Source organism: Dissoconium aciculare (assembly GCF_010015565.1).
Source record: "Dissoconium aciculare CBS 342.82 unplaced genomic scaffold K489scaffold_2, whole genome shotgun sequence".
Taxonomy (NCBI): domain Eukaryota; kingdom Fungi; phylum Ascomycota; class Dothideomycetes; order Mycosphaerellales; family Dissoconiaceae; genus Dissoconium; species Dissoconium aciculare.
The window spans coordinates 2277787-2294196 of record NW_022984952.1 but is presented as its reverse complement, the minus strand read 5'-3'; the positions used below and the strand labels follow the sequence as shown (position 1 = coordinate 2294196).

Below are 16410 nucleotides of genomic sequence, written 5' to 3'. Positions count from 1 at the left end.
GACGCAGGCGCATAGTACCAAAGCTGTGTGTTTCTTGAAGGACCGCATTTCCACACGAATTCTTACGAGTTACGCCAAAAAGGCTTAATGTAAATGTAAAAGCAATTTTGTTCTGGCTTGATCGAACTTCCTGAGCTTATTGCAATTCTAGTAGCTAAACAAAGCATCTGCATTGAAATTCTTCTTCGTGCCTGACCAATTTACCGCTTGTGCAAACCCACAGCCATGCCGTGTCCCAGCATCCCTCCACAACTCTCAAGCGTCCAAGTGAATCAAGGATCACACGAGAAGGGAATCCACCGGTATGAGCCCGCACCATTCAATCCCTGAGCAAGCTGATAAGTCCGCGAGCTGTCCAGGGAGACATCGCGGAACTCCTGATCATAGTCTCCGTTGCCCGGGCATCCGCCAGCATCGTAGGCGATCAGGCAGTATGGTCCGTTGGCATTCTCCGCCGGGCCAGATTGCGAGAAGGAGACTTGGCTGGCGCGGCCGACGGAGAAGCAGCCGCCGTTGGAGACGTCGAAGTTGGTGGTGCCGATCTGCGCGCCGTTGGCGTCCAGGAAGGAGGAGAAGACGTTGGCGGCGAAGGCGCCGGTGGAGAGGGCGCCGAGGAGCGCGAGGGTGGTAGTTGGGAACTGCATGGTTGCTGTCGGGCTTGAGGAGGGAGCTGGAAAGGGAGTGTGAGTTTGTGAGATGAAAGTACGAGGAAGCTTTCAAGCTTGCATACCTTGAGTCTGTAGAATGCGTTGGAATAGATCGGAGAACTGTGCTTGGTGTTGATTATTCTTTCAATCTTCGAGGCATACTTCTCTTCTTAAATATCACTGTCTACGTTGTTAAGCGAATTGGTGGTTTCGTGTCATGTGCCTACCTTCGTCGTGAACATCCTCGAAAGCGCAACTCCTGCGTCATTCTCGTCCTGATTGAGGTGGAAATTATGAGAAGGACAGGATGAAGCCATGTCAGAGTCGTCATAGGCCGCCAGTACGTTACCGTGAACTTGATCACAATCGCTTGGCATGATGTACCATCGGTGATTCTGTTGATGACATCGGGGCACACAGTCCTTTGCAGAACGGATGGAGTGGTACGGCTCTGCCTTCCGATACATCTGCCATCACTATGCTCATAAGTTTAGTAGTGACGCCGCTCACTACTGCTTATGCTTATGCGGGATGATGAAAGTGGAACAAGACGTCTGGACGGACTTTGGAGAATTCCCATCCTTGGAATCCTCGAGTCGTCAGCGCTAAGCACAACCGATGCTGAGATGACGCTGTGCAAGCTTCCGGGGGAATACAATGCATTGACTGGCCACATTAGCTCTTAAATCCTGGAGTGATAACGCCTAATAAGGTGCAACGGATGTGTCAATCGAGCTTCAAACAAGGAATACGCATGTCCGACAGAGCCAATGATGACACTCGAAAAGGCTCCTTGCCCTAAATGTATTCCGAGACGAGGCGTGCACATGGCGCTCCTTGGCGGCTCCTTCGCGCGTTGAAGGACAGCGGAGTAAAGGACCGCCAAGCACGCCAAGCCAGGATTGTATCGCGCTCTCCAGGTAATAGAGTCGTTTGGAGAGGCTCATCGTTGCAGATCCCCCTTGGAAACATCTTCAGCGGCCAGATATGAACCATATCTTGCGTCGAAGGATGAATCCAGGTACCTCAAATGGTGACAGCCCTAGCCATCCGCCAAGTCTGCCGTACTAAGCTAGCCCCCATGAACGAGTCTGTTGGCCTGACCTGATCATGAGCGGGTATCCACAGTAAACTATTGGTCATGCTCACTCATGCTAGCACAAACTCGAAGAACATAGCAACAGCGGAGATGCTGGTCTGAATATGGTGTGATCGTCCAGCGATTGCGGCCATGTCTGCATTCCGTCATTCATTTCTATGCCCTAAATCTGACCGCTGCCTTCATGCGATATGATGTTGAAGCGACGCCTGATGCACAATTTTACTGTCACCGTACCGGATGACCGCAGGATCGAAGGCAATCTTGGCAATGCGAGGTAAGCATCCTCAGATGCTGAGGCTGTCATCTGGACGAAGGACGGTCAATCAGCCGATCGCCACGATCATCGCCGTGGAGGTCACGATCGCTGAGTTATGACCAAGAAGAACAACATACGCTGGCCTCTGACCAGGCCTGACGAGAAACCATAAAGTACAATTCTGAGGTCTCCGATCAATATACATTCAAGATCTCTTCGCATATATAAAAGGTGATCGAAGTGCACACGAATTGTTGAAGATTCCAGTCCCTTCTCTATCGTCCGCTCGCTCAAGTTCCTTCGCTCATCATTTTCCCGTCTTTCTCAATCGGTTCCTAAGAGACTTCAAGATGCAACCTACTTCCTCGCGTTCGAGCCTCAAGGCGCTCGCCGTTGCCTTTCTGTCGCTCTCGAGCTTTGCCTTCGCGGCGCCCGTTTCCCGCAATAGTCACGGTCTGAACCGTCGTGAAGACTGCGAATACGGCGATCAGCTGACCGTCGACGATTATGTTGGTTACCTCCGCGAGTACTACACCAACACCGACAAGTACGTCTTGTACAGTGGTGGTTCAAAAGACCAAGCCATCAACTTTGTCGACCTCAACACCGACTACAAGTTCTACAATGACTTCTTCGACTCCACCAGGAGCGAGCACTACCTGACCAAGTGGCCACAAGACGAGAATGGCTGCTATCGCCCTGACGATGCTGATGCATCTTCGGCCGCCATCGGTATAGTCGCCACTGGTGATATCCGAGTGTTCGGAGGCGTCGAATGGCAGTCAAAGGGAGCTACATCTTGGTTCGCGACGAAGGAGATTCCCGCGATCCGAGACTCCATCAACGGAGGAACGTTGAACAAGATTCTGCACATGGTCGGAGGCGCTACCGGCGTTGACGACGTATTGGCGGAAGAGAACGCTAATGGCGACATTACCTTTGTTAACGGTCACAGCGACACTGAGACGAATGCGACCGGCACCTTTGGCGATTGCTCTTCTACCGAGGATGCGCCCACCTGCGACAACCCCAGCCAGCAGTAATTGCGTGAATTGCTCGAAATTGGGGATCTGTCGCCAATTTTTGGGAAATCACATGAGAGTCAGTGATAGAAGGTGGAGAAGATCGCTGATCTGTGACGGGCGAAGGGTGGGAATGAGTCTAAAGTCGGGACTAGTCAATGATTTGATCCAAGCTTAAATCGCAAATAGCATCACCTAGCGCTCCGATAGGATGATATTGAATGTCTTCCGAGGTTCCTTTCACAATGATGGTGTGTTCTCCCGGTGCCCTAAATGCCCCATAGGCGGACCAGGCCCGGGGAAGTGCAGCACACGATGTTGAGCTTGGACCCGCTTGCGAAGATATTTATAGTGACTGTGTATACGATATTATACCTGACTCGAGACTAAGAATCGTGTGTGAATGGTACAAGATCTCTCTCGAAATGAATGCGATCCTGCACAGAGAGAAACGACGTCATTTGTAAGGCGATCTTTATTGGCGCCAAGGGCAGGATGCCACGCGAAGGACAGGCGTGGTGTGAACGTAAATGTGGGGCCGGATAGCCGGCTCGGAGCTTAAATCTTACCGAACCACACTTCGCCAGGGCTGAAAAAGTGGAGATGACGAAAGTGTAAAGATCAGGATTGCTGGTGGCCTGTAGGATCGTGGCGGATGGTCTTTCGAGTCTGAGACGACATCATCGTCATCGTCGTCAGCATACGTAGTGACGAGCACTGTCCTTCCAAGGTCAATCGAACGTGCTTTACATCTGGTTGCGCCGCATGACTTTCAGGACCCTTCCGTTGCTTCTCTATCAAACACACTCCCCTTTATGTGAAACGAGTCTTCGCAACTTCCAGCCAATTAACATTCAGTATTGAAATCCTCATTGACGTTTTTCTATCAAGACTCCAATCTCTCAAAGATGGCAGAAATTGATCCAGCAGACCTGAGACCGTATCCATTCAAATATCAGTCATCGAGAGCGGTGCATAGCATCCTGATCGGCGAGGATGCTGCAACTACTCTGATTGACGCGAGCTCAGCCGGAGACATCGCGACTGTCAGAAGCCTGCTCGAGCAGCCAGCATGGATGAAGATCGCGCTAGAAACGCAACATTACATATACTCCGAAGACCGGCCCGCCAAGGACAAAGATGATGTTCGAGGCGTACTTGCGATGAAGAAGATGAACCTCGATCGCGCCATCTTACCGGCAGCTATTAATGGTCACGCCGAGGTGGTCGCAGCTTTACTCGAATTTGCCTCAAAACACGACGTCAAGCCGAGTGATGTGATTGACCGAGAAGCTATCCGATCCACCGTCCAAAATGACCACGTCGCTGTGTTCGAAGCGCTAGTCGCAGCAGATCGAAACGTTGCCACATTCGACATCCACCATGAGCAGCGGCCGTTGGACCTAGCTCTGTCACGAGGTAGTCCCGAGATGGTCGCAGCCATTCTCAAAGCAGGCGGGGGTCGTGAATTCCATATCAAAGGCCAACCCGTACCAAGCTATTCCGGTTCCCGCATGTGCAAATCCAGCAACAAGGCAAAAGTTGAGCTACTGATACAGAATGGTTATGCCGTCAAGGGTTCTGGCGCGTTGCAGATGGCAGCAGAGCGCGGCGCTCTAGAGACCATCACTTACCTGGTAGAGCAAGGCGCTGATGTGAATGAGATTCTGCCTGCGGAAACTCTCCCTCGTCGCGAGAATGCGATTTTTGCGAGTTGGACACCCATGCACTACGCTGCGAAGTGGCGCAAGGAAGAGGCGATGAAGTTGCTGGAAAGCTATGGTGCGAAGACTGATGTGGTCGATGTGAATGGAAAGACTCCTGCGCAGCTGCTGGAGGAGCGGAAAGCTGCAGTAGCTGAGAAGTCCTAATTCTGATGGGAGATGTACTCATCATCCTGTGGGTTGAAAGCGGCGAGTAGAGTTGTCTATATGTAGCATGCGTCTACCCAGCGTATGCGTAGAGGCATGGGTGACTTATCGCATACACTTCTTGGATAGTGACCGATCAAGGCGTCACCATGTGGAATGAATTCGTCTGCGATACTTTGCTGTACCCTTTACACATGCGAGATGTGACTGAATTCTCAGCTTATGGGACTTGCTTGCATGTCTTGTCACACACTATCTGTCAGTCCAAAGCATTGAGGAAATGGAACGTTGCATCCTAATGACCAGGTCATCATTTGCTGACATTGGCTGATGACTAATGTGATACCCCGCTCTTTCCTACCTCAATAGTGGCAGATAGCAGATCGTTTTGCTTGAGCTGTCGGGGTGCCCGTCCGGTCTGATTGCTCAGGATTCTCAAGAGTGAGCCTCGCAAAGACTTTTGGTCCGCGGATCGACCGTGCCGCCCGTACCGTTGGCTCTTTCTGCCTGTAGCCGCCCGCTAGCCCCGCGATCTATCTGTTTGGCGTCAGCGTCCCCACGCGACTCAACATCGGAGTCTGGTCCGCTCGCCTCGTCCCCATCTATTCATGAGCGACACAATGTCAATAGTCAGATTGCGATTCAGTGAGATTGGTCTATGAAATGCTGCAAGAACTAGCCGTAGAGCAGATATCTAATTGCGCGGGTCATTGAAGGCGGAGTTGCGGGGCACCAGTCTGGCACAGCACGCAAGCATACGGCGCGCAGTGGGGGCCGATGTGGCGGCAGAGAAACGCGTCGAAGCGCGTCGAAGTGCGTAGGAATTTGATTGTCCGCATCCAAGGGTCATCGGTTGCCATCCTTCAGCATGTGCAACACGCCAGGTATGCAGCGCGTTCCATCTAGTTGAACCATTAATTGTTTCAATAATGCTCAAAGTGATGGTTTATCGAGATGGCATTAATCGATATGACAGGTAGCCTGAACATGTATACACCGACACCAAAGAGACCCGTGACCAGCTTTGGGCATGGTGTCGAGGCTGTGCCAATCGGCTGTGCGCTGAGTAGATTCCATTGAATCGCTTGCTCGGGAGCCAGCGCAGCAGATCTGCAGCAAGCCGAGCGCCTAGTGTTGATAATAGATCGCTATTGAGGGCGAATAATCGAGCGCCGGAACGAAGCCGGGTGGCAGTCAAGTATATGAGATCTGCCGCACACCCAGATTCTTTTCGCTCCTCCTCGACTTGCTCGATTCATCATACTCCGCTTTATTATTTATTTATCATCATACTATCTCAACATGGCGGTGGACTTTGTCGCTCAGTTGCAAGACTTTCGTGACCATGATGCACGTCGCGATAGTCTACTTGCTCAGCTTGTAAACGATTTCCACGAGCTGCAAGCGCGAATGAACGAGGTGACTGTTGATTTGCAAGACGAGAAAAAGTCTCGACGTATTTGGCAAAAACATGCCGAGGAAAATGAGTCGATCGTGATCGAGCAAAGACTATCGCTGAACTCGAACAATTTTGTGGTTGTGTTGATTGATGGTGATGGGGCGTTGGTGAGTGAACAGGTGAATCGATTGATGAATGTGACTGACAGGCAGTAGTTTAAACATGAACTGTACAGGCTTGGTGCCGAAGGCGGTCGCAGGGCTGCGGGTCTGTTGCACAGTTCGGTACAAGACCGGTTGAAGGTGCATTACCCTGACCATAACGTTTCTGATTGGGCAATATCCGTGTTTGTTATGTGCAATTTGGAGGTGAGTCAGGTCTGGGATCCAGTAATTCTTCAGCAGTACTGATCGCTGCAGGGCCTTGCCAAAGCACTCCATGTGTCTCAAATCCTTACCGAACGATCTCAGTTGACTACCTTCAGCCAAGCATTTAACCTGGCGAATCCCTTGTTCAATTACGTTGATGTCGGCCACGGTAAAGAGCATGCTGACCACAAGCTGCGTGAGCTACTGCGGTTTCATCTTGCAAATACCCAATGCAAGCACATTTACTTCGCCGGCTGCCATGACAAAGGTTATATTCCCGTGCTCGAAGAGTACAGCAATGTAGCTAAGCAAGCGGCACGCATCACACTGATTGAAACCACTAAGTATTACCACGGCTTTGCCCGACTGGGCTTCAAAACAGCCGTGATGGCGGATTTGTTCAGTTCGACCGACTTGACGAGTGTCGCATGGACGACATCGACTATGAGCAACCAGGACGTGTATGAGAGTACAGGACCGAGTAAAGCTGCCGTTGCTGCACTACCGATCACAGCGGCTCCGCCTCTATCTCAAGGTACGCCTCCCTCGGGAGCCTCGTATGCAGCAGTCGGCAAAGCATTATCAGCGACAGCAACCGTGGTCAATATTGCTCCCACAGCGCCCCAGACAAATGAAAAATACATCTATCTGAACGCAGATGATTTGCGAGTCGATAAGCCATTACCGAAATATAGCATGGCTGCGCAGGACCAGTTCGAAAAGAAGATCCAGCAGAACGGCATGAACTTTTGCAACCGTTTCCACCTTACCGGAATTTGTTTTCATGTGCATTGCGCTTTCAAGCATGGGCCCAAACTGGTGCCGCCAATCTTGACGGTTCTGAAACACAAGGCAAGACTGAACGCATGCGAAAGTGGATCGTATTGCGAGGATGTCGACTGTACAAGCGGCCATCATTGCCAACATGGCAGTTCATGTTCTTACAAGAATTTTTTTTCTCAGGCACTCACACAATGAGGCTGGTAAGTTATACTCCGGGTACGATACGTTGTACGCCAGCTGACACTATCATAGGAGATAGCCAAGCGCAAGCTGGAGGACGGGCGTATTGAGAGGATTGTAAGGAGCGGTGAATAGATAAGACTTTGATGATTAGGCGAGATCAAACGATGGAGTGGCTTTATTGTGTCTCTGCCTGTCAGGTCATTCGGGGTCGGGACATGTGGCAGAGCCATTGGCGCTTTAGCGCTACGCCGACGATGCAGCCATGCACTAATGACAGTGAGGGATAGGGCATTCCTCCACTTACCTTCTAAAGTTCTGGATGTGTTATTAATCTTGCGATCAATGTGTTTGGCGCATGAGGTAGATTGCGGATTACATGTGGGGTAGCAGCGAGCTCGGAATGCAAGTGCTGTGTCTTGATTAGCAGTATCAACCGTGATATCGAGTGGCCGTGAGTAAATTAAGGCACCAAGTGTGAGGGTAAAGAAGTAAATATCACAGCCCAGTGCATGACAGGTTGTAAGAAAGGTCTCTTCAATTGCAAGATATGGGTACCGAGGTACGGAGATCGGCCCCTATCGGGGGTTGTCTCATATTACATACAAAGAGCACTTGCGTGCAGTACCGCTCTGTTCGACTAAGGTATGACACCTCTGGCCCCGTGACCACATCCTGTGCTGTGGCCACATTATCATAGCGTCTCAGAGCTGGAGAAAAGTGTCGGGTGTGAGCGGAGAGTTGCAGGTCTCAGACGCTGCAATGCGACAAACCCTGCCGAACTTCTGTTGTCCGCAGACCTCACCACGTCCACAGTCACTGTTCACATTACATGGCGTCTCGACATCGTTGGCCGTGAATGCAAATGGATTGGAGAGGGCACAGTTGCCATTGCTGTAGTTGGCGGCTGGGCCCGGGAGTTGTAGATACCAACAGCCACCGGTACAACCATTCGTTGAAGTACAGAGGGCGAGCTGAGGATTGGCGAAATTGGTAATCTGGATCGGCGCACATGCGTCAACTTCAGGACGAGGTCGGCAGACGGGCTTGTCGTGGGTTGTGTCGCAGAAGTCATTCGGGCCGCAGGTCTCTGGCTTTGCAACATAAACGGTTGCTGCGACGTGGTAGGAGGTCGCGGTGTAGCGCGCAAAAGTCCTAGTGCCGGCGAGGGAGGAACAGACGGAGGAGAAGCAAGTTTGGGGAAGTTTCTTGAGGGATTGCACAAGAGGATTGGCGCTGGTTGTGGGCTTGGATATGATCGTTGGCCGCGAAGAAGTCGTCCTCGATATAGCTGAGGCTTTGGGAATTACCGAGCTGTTCTTCTTGGTACTTGTGGTTCGGGCAATCACGCGTTTCCTGTTTGGCGTGCAAGTGATAGACGTGGTAGTGAGTGACGCTATGAAGGAAGCGTCCGAATTGTAGTCGGTGGTCGTTTCGTATGGAGACTGAGGATATGCGCTCTTGCAAATTGAGCTGGCATCATCGTTGCCAGAGAGAGCAGATGCAAGGTGCCACACCGTTAATGTAGGACAACCTTTCACGGGTCTCGAGAAGTCGCTGACGGTATGCGACTCCTGGCACGATGTGGCTGTAGTCTTCTTAGGCAGTGCAGCTGATGTTGGATGTGCTGTCGCGTGTGCGAGATGGGCCAATGCGCCAAACCACACCATGCTTTTTAACATTTTGGACAGATCTGGTCGATGGGGTTCGAGGAAAAAACGCAGGCTTCTAGGCGCCTCGAAAAGTCATTCGAGCGCACACTCTCACTTCATATATCCTAGCCGTTCTCCACAAGCGTCGTAATGTGGCGTCCGACCCTTGCATGGGGGCGATAGTGGCGTCTGATTGTTCCTCCATGAGGTCTGTATTCAAGTCGACCCCGCCCTCGCTTGCATGCCCCGAATCCTCCACAACTTCCGAAGCCAGCGACCGAGGGAGGCGTCACTCTACATGTGGCTCGGTGAAGATGTGTAACAATCAATGCTTGTGTAGCTAGACTAAAAGCTTCCAGTAGTGCTTATTTCCAGTAGCGCCACCTTCGATAGTGCTTATCCTGGCTGACAGCACCGGCGAGACTATCGGATTCGTGGATGCCCATTCCGAACGATTATCTGTCTTGCTTGCCGTCTTCGCCAACGGATCGATTGCAACACGATGGACAGGACGGTAGCGCATGAAGCAGATTATGATGCAGCACCAAAAACTCGATCTAGGATTAGGGAATAGCTTTGAACGAAATGAGTGGCGACTCCAAGAGATAATCTTTTCAGCGTAAAAATCCAAAGTTATTGCTCCTGCGGCTCCTTCATGGGGCCTTAGTACCACCCTCTTCACTTTCATCATTCTGCTAGGAACTGAAGATAGAGAAATTGGGACCAACGGATAATCGATCGCTCCCACATTCGGCACAGGACTGGGCGAGATCGCGGAAGAGGACTTTGCCGCGTGCTCAGCAAACGTAGCAATGATGGATTCACTAATGCCTGCTTCGAATCATTTTGCTTCGCCATTCAGAGACTTTGGTACGGTGTTGTGCTCGATGTCTCGGTCCGCAGTATTATTTTCGCGCGTATGGTGCCCGCGTGAATCCGAGCCCGTTGATTTCACGTAAATCTGGCAGATTATACTGCTACGCTCGAAAATTTCGAGTTTGGACCTGAGCGCATCCCTTTCGGTTCGTCGTTTCTCTGATTCGCTGCCGACCTCCTCTATCAAGGCCTCGGGCATCTCCAGTATCTTGGAAGCGTCGAGGATATTCGGTAGAGTTGTCATCAATGCCGGCTCGACCACGTGTGCGGGAACATCATCGATGATCCGTTTGATTGCAACCTGATGGCTGAACGTCAGTGATGGTCAAACATCCGAAAACCTCACAAAGCAGGGGCATCTTACATGATAATACGCTTGAGCATAGTCGGCCAAGTTTTGCGCAGCCAGGGCGTCCATGTCGGGCTGAGTCTCTGGCACTGCGCAACTGACAAGATAATTGTATCCAGCAGCTCCAAGACCTTTCTTTTCCCTTTCCTGGAAGAACTTGATGAATCGTGCTTCCGCGGCCGCTCGATCACGTTCCAGTCGTACACGCTGGACATTCTCTGTCAAGTAGTGGTTGTAAGTGATAGGCTGACGCTCAAAGTTTGCCATGTAGTCGTCGAATCGATCTACCATAGTTCGTCGCATGCTTTCGAGGGCCGGATCGATGACCGTTCTCAAGCACGCATCACGGACACGAGAGTTTGTGATGGAGTCTATGACCGCAACCGCGGTGACGCGAGCGGCCAACCAGATAGCGTCGATGTGTTCACGGGCCATCAATCTCCAGGGCCTACTCAGCTCGCGAAAAAGCTGTCCGATCAGAGCTGGATTGAATGTTCCCGGCAATTCTTTGCCACGATATGAGTGAACGAGCTCGCGTGCACGGTCAACCACATTGAATGCATCACTCTCGGAAGTCTCCGAGGCGCCCAAGTGTCCTGTTCGTAACGGAGCTTTCAGCATGCGGGCAACGAATTCGATGTTGGTGTTCTGAACAACCGCACGGAGGCGGCGAGCGCTCATATCAGACCCATGTTCGGCAAAAAATTGATCCTCATACAAGCCCTCGCAAGCAGCAAAGCAAAGGCTATGGAATTTGTTGCCAATATCCATGACAAAGTGACGCTTCTCCATGATCGTTGTTCGACTTCGTCCCATGCGTTCCAAGCCGTCTCGCGTTCGGGAAGCAGCGGCAAACACTTCTTTCATCAGACTTGGGAGCTCGCGTTCGATCTGTCGAAAAAGTACCTCGCTTAGGCGTGTGCGTAGAGAAGAAAGCCCACGCTTGGATGGATCGATTCGAGACATGCGTGATTTTCGAAAGAAGTCATGTTCCAAGGTTCCCGGGTCTACAGTCTGGTTTTCATTGGAGTCCGGATTGCGAACGACATGCCACCCCAGCGAGAACTTGATGTCCTCGTTTCGTATCAGCTCAAGAAAGGAAGTCTCTGATTCGGAGTTGGGGAACAACGCGTCAGGTTTAGTCACAATTCCAAGGGTTCGTCGGCCATCTGGATCCACTTGCCGAGTCTTGGTCAGGACGATCTGGTTTTGATAGTCGTTTTTTGCCGACACGACGGCCAAGATGATGCTACGTTCCTATGCCATGTATTCGTCCACCAGTCCGTTGACTAGTGCAATGTCTTCCTTGGTCTGACGGTTGGTCTCTGCGTGAACGAGACCCGGTAGATCAACAATCGTGAGTTGAGGCATCCGGGCACCGCAGACATCAAGGCGCAAGATATCAGCCGCAAATGCAGTACCGCTAGGACCAAGTCCCATTGCTGTGGCAGCCGCCTCCATGACGTTGGGAAGTTCATCGATTGTCTGGAGCTTGCGTGCGAATGCATCGAGGCGCGTACGATCTGCGTACGGTCGAGAGCTGCTCGATATAATGGTCACCGTGATCTGGACGTCGGTAAGCGAGTCATTGCGGCGCAAGACCACTTCAGTTGCGAAACGTGTACAGAGGTTGTCTTTCCTGGAAAATGGAACGCCAGATATGGCTGAAAGCAGCGAGCTCTTGCCACTGGATTGATCACCAACGACGATCAATTGCGGCAAATCGACGTGTTCGTTGAGACCTTCTGCTCGCAATTGGTCGATAACGTCGAGCAGCTCGAGATTCTGGGATTGCTGCAGGTCATGAACGACTCCTGCGCCAAATGCGCCGTCGTGGGAGGAGTTCGCCATGATCTGGGGAAAAGACGGGTGCGTTTCGTTGCAAGGTTTCGCGTCCTTGACTGATGAAATATGCGTAAAATGCGTACTACATACGTCGTTAACAGAGGGCTCGCACGCTTCTTTAACATTTCTGAATTTCCGTGTCTCATGCATGCTATTCTGACAGTTCGACCGTGTTCCGACACCTTCCAGCATTCCGGCGGCCGCGTGCATACTGCGCGGGATGTGCATCAATTAAGCTTGTGCCGCATTTCATAGATTATGTGCATTCCGACGACAAAGCTTCGCATTCATCAGTTGTGATCATGCGACGGCCCGACCGGGCTCCTCCAAGGACTAGTATGGAAGCCTGACCTGTCGTAAACCTTATCCTTCTTATGAAGGAATGTCACGGCTCATTGCACTAGTGAGCGGAACATAGCGCCCGCATCAGTTCCGTCTGCAGATACCCGTTCCATTGCCCGATTACAATTACACTATCTGTCATGTCTTTTCTTGTGCATGACTCATGCGGCTGTCCGCCTATCCTTGAGAATGGAATTATGGCGCATTCTTCCATCCAAAGGAGGAGTTCCACAGAGCCGACATAGTTCCGAACGCCAGATCGTTGTCGAATATTTCCGAGAGGAATATTGCCGTGGGATGACGGCTTCCGGAAGATTGTTGCCGTGATCACTGCATGGTATCAGGCGCAGTATGTGTATCTATTTGCATGCCGCATCGGCGGCGACGCGATCGTCGAAGCAGACGGCGTCATGCTCGATCGCCAGTGGACGCAAGCCATTCCCGGGGCTTTATTGATCTAAAGACGCTTGGCAGATGTTCGCTTAGAGTCAGTGTGTATTGACCTCCCCTGCTCGAGTTCGACGAGGGCGGCATGAAGACCGAGTAAGCGGCAACTGGTTAGAGGTCCGATGACGCCCATTCCGCGCGCTTCAGCGCCCGCAGCAAGCTAGACAACGCGAGTCTTCTCGCTCAACCTGCTTTCGACCCCTTCAAAGCCGCAGCGTGCTCTCTTTCCAACTCCAGCGGATCGAAAAGTTCAAAGTCGAAATTCCATCGATGTGCCGCCGAATACTTCATCGACTTGCCTCCGTCGGTGTCGTCACCCTTTGAGCTGACCCCGCCGATATGCTGGAAAACACTTGGCACGAGTGCGTAGCGATGCAAGCCTCTTTCATTGGCGTAGATTTCCGTCATTTGATCAATCAATCCAGAGCCGCGACTTTCGTAGTATTTGATGAGGTCGGGGACTCGGTTTCGAGGGAAGACGAAGGCTTGCGAGCAACAGCCGTGGCTATCCATTAGGACAACGCCGCGGGAGAGAGGCGAGGTGGTCAGACGACCTGCGGCGTAATAGAGGCCAATCGTGCAGGGAGTGCAGACGAAGAGAATCACGAAGAAAGTACGAGTCGTAAGGAATTTGGAGCATGTCCGAGAATTCCGTTGTAGGATGTACATAGTGGTTGCGACACAGACAGCAATGAATACTGAGGCCATCAGGTGCTCAAGCCATCTTTCACTGTTCCAGCCGAGTAAACCAGAATTATAGAAAAGTCGCAGGTAGACGGTGTCGTCAAGCTTCTGCTGCGCATGCAGCTGATCTAGCGCAGCGAGAGTCCGGTGGTACCAGCCATCGGCTGCAAGCACATCGTCCTCTAATAAGGCGATATATGGTGCTCCGGTGGCGTAGCAGGCCCGCATCAAATGTATGTAGTCAAGCATTGGTTTGAACACATGGCTATGATCACTGACTTCCAGCTCGGCCATTCGATCCCTCAATTCAGATGGCACATCAGCATCTTGATATGTCAAGACCTTGTCAGACAAGGTGTGGAGCCAGGACTCGTTGTAAGCCTGATGCTTTTGCGGATTCACATCTGCAATCATATTGAGAAGACGAATTTCGCCACGCTCCTTATCTCGAAGTCCTTCCAGGATCGACCCGACGGTAAGGCGAAAGTAGCGATGAGAATCTCTCTGTATGGTCACGATGCCAACAGCTAAGAACGGAATCGACGATCCCACATGAGCTGGAGCACCATTGTTTGCTTGATTGATGAACTGCTCTGCTTGTTTCATCCGATGTCGTGTGTAGATGGGATCGTAGCCGTGTTTTTCATCAAAGAACAGGGATGTGGAGTCGCGCGCTGACGCGCTTCGGAGATAGAGCAGCGTTAAGACAACCCAAAATATGTACGCAAGAAGCGCCGCTCGTTGCGGGCTTTCGCGCACAAATCTCCCGATGCGGGTAGCCACAGTCATTGCGGCTAGATGATTCCCCTCTTGGAAGCGCTTGCGCGATGTAAATGCCAGGTAATGCGTGTATACGCGACCGGAAGGAGATCGCACAGCCGGCAGGAGGAGGACGGCAGAGCGAGGACAGGAAAGTACGAAGCGAAAATCCGGCTCAGGCGCGGAATACCCCGAACCCTAATAACCCTTTGACTGGATTCGAAGGCCCGCTCCTTCGATCGTGGTCACTCGTCGAATATAAGCACTCATAAGACAGTCAACGTTTGACAGGTGGTCAAGAAGATTGAGGAATGCTCGGATGCGCAGTACCAATTTCTTTGATGCAGCAGGAAAGTGTAGTCTTTTGTGAGGCAATGCCAATCGGGAATTCCTCCCGCTACCCACGCAAACGAGGATATTCTGTTCAAGGTGCCCAGCGCGATCACACCGGTTAATCCCTCTGTTGGGTTCGCCCGGAGAGCAATCCGCAATGCGCCTTCTGAAGACTGCTGCGTGTCTCGAAAACGATGCGAAACTCGAGATGGTGGAGGTATGGGGAAAAGACATCCCCGAGTATGCCACCTTCTTGCATCTGTGGTCGCGCAATGCCGCAGACGAAATCAGCTTTGCAGATGTCCAGCACAACACCTACAGGGCAAAACTTGGATTTATGAAACTCGAACAAGTCCTGAGTCGCGCGGCACAAGATGGTTTTGAGTTCTTGTGGATCGACACTTGCTGCATTGATAAAACTAGTTCGGCGGAGCTGAGCGAAGCCATAAACTCGATGTACCGCTACTACCACGACTCGGCGATATGCTACGTTTTCATGGCCGATGTATTTGACGCGGAACGTGACTTTTCCGAGTCGAGATACTGGCGACGAGGCTGGACATTGCAGGAACTGATTGCCCCGCTCAAAGTTCTTTTTTTCTCAGCAACGTGGGCGCCCATCGGATTCAAGGAATCATTGGCCTCTTCGATATTTGAGATCACCGGCATTGAACAAGAATTTCTCCTTCATGAACAGCCTCTCCAAGTGGCCAGCGTCGCGAAGCGCATGTCATGGGCCGCATTACGGAAGACGACCCGGGAGGAAGACATTGCCTATTGTCTGATGGGCATTTTCGACGTTAACATGTCGATGCTCTACGGCGAAGGTGAGACGAAAGCCTTCTTACGACTGCAAGAAGAGATCCTGCGCTCACAAGAAGACCATTCGATATTTGCCTGGGTTGACTTGAGTAAAGGCCCAGACGACGAATGTGGAATGCTCGCAGAAAACCCGAGTTTTTTCAAAGATGCCGGGAACATTGACAGTTATGGTGGTCTCTTTGGAAAAGACTTCCTTCCTGCGATGACAGCCAGAGGGCTTCATATGAGACTTCCGGTGATGTCATTTGAGCATGACGCATACCTTGCCGTGTTAAATTGTCCGGTTCCTGATCGAGACAATGATGATTTTCTGACAGTGTACCTTCGCCGAATTCAGAACAGTGCAGCCTGCGAACAGTATACGAGAATTCGACCTGCTGATCTAGGCTTTGCTTCCGTATCAGCCCAACCTAGAGTAATCTATGCGCGCCAATCCGCTCTTTCTATAGTTAAGTCGATCTATCCACTCCACTTGTTACTGCTCCAGCGACAACGGACAAAGCCCACCTGGCAGAATCTCGTGGTTGCGCAGTATAATCGAGACGATGGTTCCACCTTGCCGGATATATCTCGAATCACAGAAGACGCGCCGTGGTGTCTTTCGGAGCGACGCGTCCACAAGGTCAATAAGAGATCAAACACGCTCGCAGTAGCTTTGAGAATGCGGAGTATA

At 51.5% G+C, this 16410-nt stretch overlaps 8 protein-coding genes across 8 annotated transcripts; 4 read left to right on the top strand and 4 right to left on the bottom strand.

The window, feature by feature from the left end:
* Positions 1–153: 153 nt before the first annotated feature.
* K489DRAFT_377109 (uncharacterized protein) lies at positions 154–770 on the bottom strand. The gene is made up of 2 exons (XM_033604082.1): positions 731–770; positions 154–670 (listed from the first exon to the last, which is right to left on the bottom strand). Exon 2 carries the CDS (start codon positions 642–644, stop codon positions 273–275), a length of 372 nt encoding a protein of 123 aa, XP_033463712.1. The 5' UTR covers positions 645–670; positions 731–770; the 3' UTR covers positions 154–272.
* Positions 771–2265: 1495 nt separating this feature from the next.
* K489DRAFT_377106 (uncharacterized protein) lies at positions 2266–3228 on the top strand. The gene has a single exon (XM_033604081.1). The coding sequence runs from the start codon at positions 2356–2358 to the stop codon at positions 3046–3048; it is 693 nt and encodes a 230-aa protein (XP_033463711.1). The 5' UTR covers positions 2266–2355; the 3' UTR covers positions 3049–3228.
* Positions 3229–3702: 474 nt separating this feature from the next.
* Positions 3703–5108, top strand: K489DRAFT_377105 (ankyrin). The gene has a single exon (XM_033604080.1). It carries the CDS (start codon positions 3936–3938, stop codon positions 4896–4898), a length of 963 nt encoding a protein of 320 aa, XP_033463710.1. The 5' UTR covers positions 3703–3935; the 3' UTR covers positions 4899–5108.
* Positions 5109–6200: 1092 nt separating this feature from the next.
* On the top strand, positions 6201–7643 carry K489DRAFT_311788 (uncharacterized protein; the record flags this gene model as incomplete). Its single annotated transcript, XM_033600809.1, has 3 exons — positions 6201–6464; positions 6513–6665; positions 6717–7643. The coding sequence occupies 3 exons, from the start codon at positions 6201–6203 to the stop codon at positions 7641–7643; spliced, it is 1344 nt and encodes a 447-aa protein (XP_033463709.1).
* Positions 7644–8332: 689 nt separating this feature from the next.
* K489DRAFT_407384 (uncharacterized protein) lies at positions 8333–9310 on the bottom strand (the record flags this gene model as incomplete). Its single annotated transcript, XM_033607360.1, has 1 exon — positions 8333–9310. The coding sequence occupies one exon, from the start codon at positions 9308–9310 to the stop codon at positions 8333–8335; it is 978 nt and encodes a 325-aa protein (XP_033463708.1).
* Positions 9311–10121: 811 nt separating this feature from the next.
* K489DRAFT_386911 (vacuolar sorting protein) lies at positions 10122–12356 on the bottom strand (the record flags this gene model as incomplete). The annotated part of the gene is made up of 3 exons (XM_033606272.1): positions 10122–10457; positions 10521–11762; positions 11784–12356. 3 exons carry the CDS (start codon positions 12354–12356, stop codon positions 10122–10124), a joined length of 2151 nt encoding a protein of 716 aa, XP_033463707.1.
* A 966-nt stretch (positions 12357–13322) lies between these two features.
* K489DRAFT_312352 (uncharacterized protein) lies at positions 13323–14612 on the bottom strand (the record flags this gene model as incomplete). Its single annotated transcript, XM_033600853.1, has 1 exon — positions 13323–14612. One exon carries the CDS (start codon positions 14610–14612, stop codon positions 13323–13325), a length of 1290 nt encoding a protein of 429 aa, XP_033463706.1.
* Positions 14613–15123: 511 nt separating this feature from the next.
* K489DRAFT_313605 (uncharacterized protein) lies at positions 15124–15816 on the top strand (the record flags this gene model as incomplete). The annotated part of the gene is made up of 1 exon (XM_033600949.1): positions 15124–15816. A coding segment is annotated over one exon (693 nt), but the record flags the coding sequence as incomplete, so codon positions are not given.
* Between the last annotated feature and the right edge of the window lie 594 nt (positions 15817–16410).